This window comes from Camellia sinensis, chromosome 15, assembly GCF_055761805.1.
Source record: "Camellia sinensis isolate YWXY chromosome 15, ASM5576180v1, whole genome shotgun sequence".
Classification (NCBI taxonomy): domain Eukaryota; kingdom Viridiplantae; phylum Streptophyta; class Magnoliopsida; order Ericales; family Theaceae; genus Camellia; species Camellia sinensis.
The window spans coordinates 28,467,111-28,476,875 of record NC_138975.1 but is presented as its reverse complement, the minus strand read 5'-3'; the positions used below and the strand labels follow the sequence as shown (position 1 = coordinate 28,476,875).

General features: G+C 32.1%; 1 protein-coding gene across 1 annotated transcript; it reads left to right on the top strand.

Annotated features, from left to right (window-relative positions):
• The first annotated feature begins 6,859 nt into the window (after positions 1–6,859).
• LOC114312824 (glyoxylase I 4) lies at positions 6,860–9,454 on the top strand. The gene is made up of 3 exons (XM_028259111.2): positions 6,860–7,793; positions 7,906–8,011; positions 9,051–9,454. The coding sequence occupies exons 1-3, from the start codon at positions 7,639–7,641 to the stop codon at positions 9,306–9,308; spliced, it is 519 nt and encodes a 172-aa protein (XP_028114912.1). The 5' UTR covers positions 6,860–7,638; the 3' UTR covers positions 9,309–9,454.
• The last annotated feature ends 311 nt before the right edge of the window (positions 9,455–9,765 follow it).

Here is a 9,765-nt window from a genome sequence, read left to right as displayed (position 1 = left end):
AGGAGAAGACAAGAGCAAGAGCAAGAGAGGGAGGCCAACTGACTTGGGACCCCTCGACTCCTCTAATTTCCTTTGCCCTCTTTTTGGTAACTGACGCCAACGGAGCTGGTGGTCTTTGGCAATGGCTGAAGCTTTGGCCATGGCGAAAGAGTAGAGGGAAAAAAAAGAGAAGAGCAACAGCAACAACCAGAGCCAGAGCCCGAGCAAAAGAGGGAGGTCAACTGACTTGGGACCCCTGGACTCCTCTGATTTCTTTTGCCCTCTTTTTGGTAACCGGTTACACCGGTTGCCAATTCAAAATTAAATTATAAAAATAATTTAGTCATGTGATAGTTATGAGATAATATGGTATGTATGAATAACTAAATATAACTAAGTTATGAGTTAATATGATAATGGTTATGATCATATGATATTAGTTATAATATAAAATCATATAACCTCATAACTGATGTATGGTACATCCAAATCTACCATAGCATCGCCCGAGCATGCATATGGAGAAGTTGTGTTTTTAACCAAGTAAGAAAGGACCCATCATTTACAATCACTTTCACAACTTCTATTGTCGGTTGGAATTGATTAAAACACAAATCTTAGGATCATTGAATAATCATAATCAAGAAATACTAATAGTTAAATATATGAAAGTTAAAAAGTAGATCAATAATTAAATTTTGGATAATGTTTCAGAGCTCGAATCTTCTCCCCCCTAATCCCCCGAATGCCCAAAATGACGTCGTTTTGGGCATTCGGTTTTTTTTTTTTTTCTTCGTCTTCTTCGTCATGCAGGCTGAAACAGAGGGAGAGGAGAGGGAGAGAGAGAGAGAGAGAGAGAGAGAGAGAAAGAGAGAGAGAGAGAAGGCAGGTCGTCGCAGCCCTCCGCCCGCCGCCGCCTCTGCCCCATCGTCGCAGCCCCGCCTCCGCCGATCGTCGTCGCAGCCTCTGCCTCGCAGCCTCTTCTTCTTCCTTCTCTGATCTTCCTTCTTCTACAAAAAAAAAAAAAAAAAAAAAAAAAATCAAAAATGGCGTTGTCGCAAAATTAGGGGGATTCGGGGGGGAAGCTTTCGAGCTCCCTAGCACGGTCCTTAAATTTTATATTTGTTTTTGTCTTTTTAGATAATTACCAATTTTAGGCTGACGGGGGGAACAAAAAATACTATTTGACCAAGCCTATTTTAAGTATTTATAAGAAGGGGAAAAAAAAAATAGCATTTGACCCTTACAAAATTTATATGGTTTTATTTTGGTCCCTTGAAATTCTATGACCCCTCCGAAATTTATATAAGTTTACCTTCCATCCTAAACTTCACAAAACTCTCATTTTGCCCATGCTCTATTTTGAGTATTTATAATAGAAATTAACATTTTTGCCCCTTGAAAATCTTTATAATTTTATTGTAATCCCTAAAATTCCAAATGATTTTTTCTGGAGCACCACTATATGGAAGAAAACCCTACCTGTAGTTAAGGAATTAATTAATTGGGGTAGAGACCCCCTCATCACTATTTTAAGGTTACCCTATTGTTTTGACTTGAATATGTTTTGACTTGATAATTAATTAGTGTATATAAAACAGCAGTAGTGCTGCAGAGCTCTAATTAGAGCTACACTGCAGCTGCTCTAATGAGCTAGCGCACATATAAATTTAAAAAAAAAAAAATAGTGAGGTAAAAGACAAAATATGAGGAAGAAAAAGACAAATTAATACTCCATTAGAGCTCTTTTTTTAGAGGTCTCACTCATTTTTCATAAAACAGAGAAATTATATGTAATCCAAAAATTAGTCGGGGTGGAGTGCCAAACACCCACTGGCAAAAACAAAAATCCACTACAAATGTGTAAAACAAATTTCATTCCTAAAGAATGTTAAGCCACTATCCCAATTTTATATTAGGTTTTAAAAGGGAAAGTCAGACTACATGTCTAATTTTAATTTTTTTTTAGCTAAAAGAACATCTATTTGTCCAAAGCATACATATATGTCCAAATTTTAGTTATTTATTTATCTATACATGTCGTTTATCTGTCCACCTTACTATCATCAACCACCGCCAATCATCACGGGCGACTTTTCCAACCATTTTTTTTACACTAATGATTTTTTCCAACATGTTCTTATCACCAAAATTGTTCTCTCAAAAAGTAAATATTTATTTTATTTATAAAAGTGTATTTATTAAGAACATTTTTTAAATTTTATAGTCTATTTTTTTTTTTTACTTTGATACATCATTTTATTAACTCATTGTCCGACAATATACGAATTAATCTACTAAAATTTATTTCTTAAAACTATTGTATATTGACTTTGTTTGCGAAACGGTGTAATAGGCTATTGTAGCCTCTTTTTTTAAAATAGTCAAAAAATCTCTTGTTGTTGAGGTTGTGTACAGTTAGGTTGCACTATAAGGTGAAATTATCGTTTTACCCTTTGAATGTTTGAACTTGTCATAACTCTTCAATCCAATTGTCATAACTCTCCAACTCATCTTCCATCGTCTCTCTCATCTCTTGCTTACCGACTGAAGAAAGAACTCACTTACCGACTGAAGAAAGCAGACTCTCTGTCACTTCTCACTTACCGACAGAAGAAAGAAGACTCCCTGTCATGGATCTCTCTCCAGCAGATCTCTGCCCAGCGGAGCTCTCCCTTCCAGACCACGTGATCGACGAAGAACTACGACAAGTAAATGAACTGACCCGATTTTACATCTTTTTCTAGCTTTTGTTAACTCAGTTTTGCTAGTTTTTCATTCCGATGTTGAAGATCCTTCTGTGTTTTGCTCCCTACTGATGGTATTTGGTGGTAGATTTGTCGATCTGGTCATAATCTTTTTTGCCCATTTTTTTTTTTCCTTTGTATTTCGAACTTTGCTTTTTGACATGTTGTTGCACGAAAAAGTTTAGCAAAACATCCTAGAAGAACACAAAGTTATTCGTCAAACAGATTGTCATGCTGAATTTAATTTTATTTTTCTGTTTTTAAAGTTCTTTAAAATCTTTTCTTCAAACATTGATGCCTGTGCTATGTTTTTGTTTTTTGTTTTTCTTCCCATAATTTGTTCTTGACAATTTGTTCCGCGGACATGGATGGTTCTGGTATTTTAATAATTTTGTTAGGAGTTGAAAATATAAATTAACATTTTTAAAAACTATTAAATTCCGAAATCTGTTTTTGTTAGTAACACGGATTTATGAAATAGGAATTAACACTATGCTTGGATTGAGTGATTTGGGGAGAAAAGAAAAGAAATGGAGTGATATGTATTTCTCTTATTTATTTGGATAACCTAAGTGTAGGACAATTTTCACTATATTTAAATAGATTAAATTCTGTTGTGTACAAAACAACAAGAAGAATATAAAGAAATAAAGAAAATGAGAGAATTTGTTTGATTACAAAAATCAAACTCTAAATAATAAATAAATAAATAAAACCACAGATTTTATTTTGTTACAAAAACAAAAAATAAAATCTGATTAAATAAACAAATAAAAACAGAATAAAATTAAACAACTTACTTGGTTAATTTATCTGAATAACTTTTCTGATCAAGTTCAGTGTTTAACACTGTGTCCTTAAGACAGATTTGTCCTCTCTACGGTGCTATCAGAATTTGGACGTCTATCTCCCAGGATAAAATGATCTTATCAACGAATAAAAGCAACACTACAATTTAATCGTTCGTCGAACACACAAAGTGTTTACATTCTTTCTTTCAGAAATAAGATGCAGCAAAATGCAGAGATTTAAAGCAGAGAATGGAGTACGAAAATTGGAGTGAAATCCAAATGGGAGGCTAGTCTATTTATAGATGTAAAGGTGGCTCTTGGTTTTGAATTGAACAGGTATGAAACCTGTTAGTTTCAAATTTAAACAGATTTGAATCTGTTGGGTTAATAATTCAAACAGATAAAAACGGGAAGGGCTTTGTTTGAATGAGCAATAAATCCAAACCAGTTTAATTCTGTTTGAAAACGGGAAGGGCCCTATTTGGATGAACAATAAATCCAAACCAGTTTAATTTGAATTCTGAATTTTATTTTACCAAAAAATAAAATTAAATTCAAATGTTTTTGGCCCAAAAAGACCACACACCAGCGCCCAGGCCAGCCCGCCCGATGGACGGCGGCGGCACGTGCGTGTGTGGTGATTTTTGGGTCCGATGGGTCTAGCCCATTTTGCCCATAACCTTTCCCTCTAAAACACTTGGGTACCCCTTGGGGCACACCCCAAGTATCTCACCCAAGCCTTATAAACTCTTTCAAAACTTCCCACCAAATCAATGTGGGACAAGCCAATTTACAACCTTAAGAAATTTCCACCAAAACTCTATTTCCATGGAGCACACTTTGGCTTCAATTTTCCATTCACTCGGTAATGGTTTTGAGCAACCAAATATACCACGTAAATCACAACGCGGCATAGAACGCGTTACCACTTTGACCCGAGTAAATCGACACTCGGGGCCCACCTAAAAAATAGACCAAACTTGAGAAAGAATTCTAGTTTTACCCAGAATTTTTCTACCATTTCCAACACTAAGTATAGAGAAATGAGAAGAAATGGAAAGAAATTGAGAGAAACTCATTTCTCTTATGAGCCTCATTTTCAATCTTCCCAAAAGTGGAGAGATTGGGAGAGAAAAGAAACCACTATTTTCATAATACCTATTTTGTCCCTATAAAAATAAAAGAAATAAAATGATTGAAAATATAAAAAGGTTATTTTGGTAATATAATATAAAATAATTTCTTTTCTTTTCTCTTAATGAAACCTAACCAAACAAGAATGAGAGAAATCACAATCGTTTCTTTTTTTTTTTTCTTCCTTATCCAAACAAAAATGAGAGAAATCACAATCATTTTATTTCTTTTTTTTTATTACTTAAGTAATCATTTCTTTTCTTCTCTCTTAAGTTCCCAAACATAGTGTAATTTTTGGTTAAATAGAGTTCTTGCTGAAGTTTTTGCCCAGATTTTTGTTTTAAACACTGTTGTATTAATTTACAAAAAAATTAACAACAAAGCTTGACATTAATGTGAAGAGACACAAATTAATTTGTTCATATTTAGTGAATAATAAATTTGTATGTTGTTTAACTTTTTCTTGAAATACCGTGCGGAGAGTACAGTATGCAAAGTAATGGTCATTTGTTGTTAAATGACGGTTACAAATGTTTTTTATTCGTGGGTACGAATGCTTGATGCATATGATGAGAAACCATGCCTTCAACTCTGTCCTATGAACTGTGCATGAGATACCTCCATAAATTGAACTAGGAATTAATTACAATTCGTAATTTCTATAATTAAACGTAAAAGTTGTCGGCAAATTGACTAATAATTATAGTTGTATTTGTAATTTGTGTGGGGACAATTCAAATTTAGGACAATTTTGTAACTGCATGGATATTTTACTTTTTTAATTAAAATTCCAATGTTGCCCAAATTTATAATAATCTCAAATTTGTAATTGATAGAATTAAAAGTTGAATTTGTAAGAAGTTTGTCAATTTTTTTTTAATTCTTATTTATAATTACAAGTTACCTATCAAACAAATAAATAATTGTATATGCAACAATTGGTAACAGATGATTACTAATAATTGTTAAATTTTTAAAAATTTATAATTTGTATAATGGGTAAAGTTTAAAATAATGTCGGAAGGTATGTTGATACACTACATAATATGCCAATTGTTTACAAGTTATAAATTTTTTTTTCTTTTTTTATTGCTCTTTTAAAATTTATTTATAATTCACAAATTAAAGATTTTGAATTTTGTGCCGAATTGCCTCATTTTAGCGGTTACAAGCTGCGTCCAAATTCTGTTAAAAAAAACAAAAAATTAAAAAGCAGCGTCTAAATTCACGCACTGCCACTTCAGCGTACAAACAATCGTTTTCCTGTTGGAACAGTACATGGACACATGCAGGGGCAGATTGGTAATTTCATATGAAAACATCATTTCAAACACTTTTCCAATATTCACCTTTCAAAAAAATTTCTGCCCATCTTTCCAAACATACAAATTAAAATAACTTATTAAAATAATTAAATAGTCAAAAAAAATCTAAAAAATAACTACTTTCCAAACAAAAACCATTGTAGGGTAAAGAAGTAAATGCTAGTTAATGTTACTCACAATTTAGTAACTATCACATCAAATAATAACATAACAAAACTTTTGACCAAAAATATTAAATGATTTTTTGTTCATTCATTCAAGTGCCTAATCATCAAATCATGTGGAAGGTTAAATATAAAATTACAAACCTACAACATTCACACTCACCGCTTTAGAAGTTCGCTCTAATCAACATCTCATGAGGATTCAACGTTGGGTGTTGCTTAGCACCATGATTTTTGGGTTGTCTCACGCAAAAGATGCTTCTTCATGTAACCCAATCTAAAAAATATTTGGAGATTGGTTCTTAATAATTATCATGTAGTTTATTAATAAAGCAAATTTAACTTACATTTGAATTTATAAAGAAACTAACCATTGACACCTCATAATAGAATTTTATATATATATATATATATATGTTTTGAATATAATATTATTTATTTTTATTAATTCTTTAATAATTATTGTTAAAATTCTTAATGGTAAAAAACTAAGGATGTGTAAAAAAATTATTAAAAAAAATTAAATGTACAAAATTCAATCTTAAAATCGAATATAACCACCTCAAATTAAATGGTTCCTACCAAATGTGTAAACCCAACCTCATAAGAGGAAGTTGTGATTGAATTTTGTGAACGAGAACGTGTCAAGCATGGAAGTGGTAAATATGAAAAAATAATATTTTCAACCCCAATTTTGACTACTAACCCAAGTGATATGCCATAAGCTACATCTTATCATGTTATTGAAAGTTGGTTTTAGAATTTCAAAATTAGTGAGATATAATATTATTGTAAGCAAAAATTATTATACAAGTCAAGAAGATCACGTAATTATATGTTTATCCAATAATATCGTTTTATTTTTATTTTTTTTTATCATTTTTTAGTTTGTAGGCTATATAATTATGTAGACTCCTTGGAGCCACGGCACGTTTTGGGACTAGTCAAAGTCACACATAAACTAATTTGAACCCCTGATCATAAAAAATAAAAATAAAAAACAATTATTATTAATGATTGCCTACACTAACATAAAAGATCTATATTAAGATTTTTAAATAATTTATTAAATTTTTTATTAAACCTCTCATATTCCACACATAAATTTGTGTTAACCATCTAAAAGGTTTGATAAATTATTTAACATCATGACATTTTCCAATATGAAACTCGCACCCATGACAATTACTCGGTCGGTGGTAGGTCTCATGATCTGAGTCAGCAACATGTCAAATGTCTCCTAGTATATCTGACACGTGTACATGAAAGCATGGATACGTGGTGGACATGAAGGCCTATCACGTCGTCTATATAAACCAAGCCCTACCCTTTCAATTTCATAGAATTCCGTGACTATCTCAGCAACTTTTCTCAATCTCTCTGTTCTCTCTGTGTTTTTTAGTGTCTGATTCTCTCTTCTTCTCTGTTCCGGCAATCTTTATTTTCTGAATTTTGAACTTTCTTGAGAGAATCTTGAATTTTGAACTTTCTTGAGAAAATGAAGGAAAATTTGGAAAACCCTTTGCGGCTCACCTCTCTGAATCACGTCTCACTTGTTTGTAGATCACTCGAGAAATCCATCGATTTCTACACGAATGTTCTTGGGTTCGTCCCAGTGAGAAGACCCAACTCATTTAATTTTGATGGAGCTTGGTAAGAAAAAAACCCACTTAGAATAATGGAGTTCCTACTTTCTTTTTAATTTTCTCGGGAAAATATTTTGGTTGTTGATTTGATTGATTTGGGTTTCTGGGTTTTAATGTAGGTTGTTCAGTTATGGAATTGGAATACATCTTTTGCAATCAGAAGACCCAGAACATATGATGAAGAAAAGCAAAATCGACCCCAAGGACAATCATATTTCATTCCAGGTACTTTCAAGTTTCAATCTGATCAATTGTAATATGTTTTTATTATTTTCAATATATTTATATGTAATTTGTCAGTTTCTTGAACTAACTTGGGATGATGACAATAATCAGTATCTGAATAGTTACAGAAGGAACCCAACATGAAGACAAGGATGATTCTCTCCAACTTTTTTTGGCTTTTTTAGGTTGCATGCCAAAAACACAGAGAAAAAATTGATTTTGTTTTTTTTTTTTTTTTTTTTTTTTTTAAAATTTAACTTGTGAATTGACATAACAAGACGTGTACAATATGCTGTTCTGATAGGTTTAAAAATAATCATTTTGTTTGACTTTATGATGAAAGTAGATGTTTGAATTTTTTATTTTCCATATTTTTTGGTAATTTTTTAATATTTTAATTAATTTTTTTTACTTTCAAGGTTCAATAGGTACCCAAAAAATAACATACTTAATAATTTTTTAATTTCTGGTTTATTTTCAGATTTAATTTTTTTTTAATTAAAATAGGTTGAAATAAGAATTTGATTAAAATTTTGAAAAACAAAAAATTTAAAAACAGTTTTTAAAAACTAAATCAAACAGAATGAATGGAATTTTGATGCATAACAATTTCCTATTTTGATTTGAGAATTACAACTTGTGCAGAATTTGAGGTAGTATAGACTGTCCATGAGTTGATATCTGGGTATAAAAAATACTTGAGACACCTTATTTATTATTCTTAAAATCTACCCTAATAATATTTCAAACAATGCTACATCATTAGAGCTATTTAGAGTTATTTAAAGGTGATAAATTAGAGTATGTAGAATTGTTGATCTTGGTATACCGAGTGGTGTTACATCCTTTTAATTTTGCATCCTTAAATTCCCCGTTTGAGGTGTAATTGGGAATGATGAATTGGGAGACGCAGTATTTCTCTTTAATTAATTAGAGTATTGTATACAGTATATGAGATTAAGCAACTTAGTGATCAGAATGTGGAACTTGCTGTCAGATTAGTTAAACGATACGTGGTGTGTTTTCTGTGTCATTGCAGTGTGAGATCATGGCAGTGGTGGAGAAGAAGCTGAAGGAAATGGGAATCGAATGCATGAGGCAGATGGTGGAGGAAGGCGGGATTCACGTCGATCAACTGTTCTTCCACGACCCGGATGGCTTCATGATCGAGATATGCAACTGCGATAACATCCCCATTGTCCCACTATCTGGAGAAGCGGTTCGATCATGTTCCCAGGTCAATCTGCAGAAGAAAATGCAGCATCAGCAGCAACAGATACAAGTTGTCCAACCATAGGAGAGCTATAGCTAGCATGCCTTAGCTTTCTCTGCTTTTGTTTTTCTTGTTTAATTCGTTTATTAATTTGGGGTTTATGTATTAAGAACTTGGTGATCTCATGATTTCCATTCCATCAACAAAATGATAATGGTCATTTATGCCCATCTTGGAATCTTATTATGAGCTTGTTTGCAAATTGTGATTCTCTCCTCCATGGCTTTAACTGGGTTTTGGTTGTAAATATTTTGGAGTGCTTGGCCATGTTATAGCCTGAAATTGTTACTCTTTTGGTTTGGCAATTATTTCAAAAGTGGGGCGTAAGGCTACACTTGAATATGAGAGAGTAATTTTCTGGATATTTTTGTGGGTGTTTCTGCTTACATTGTGATTAGAAGGAATGTATTGATTGAATATGATAAGAGTAATTTTCTGGATAATTTTGTGTGTGTTTATGTTATTGGATAAAAATACAAAA

Excerpts from the sequence above, each read along its gene's own strand:
- LOC114312824 (XM_028259111.2), top strand. The coding sequence starts at position 7,639 with ATGAAGGAAAATTTGGAAAACCCTTTGCGGCTCACCTCTCTGAATCAC. Across the intron at positions 7,794-7,905 it reads TTTAATTTTGATGGAGCTTG|GTTGTTCAGTTATGGAATTG; the intron begins GTAAGAAAAAAA and ends GTTTTAATGTAG. Across the intron at positions 8,012-9,050 it reads ACAATCATATTTCATTCCAG|TGTGAGATCATGGCAGTGGT; the intron begins GTACTTTCAAGT and ends GTGTCATTGCAG.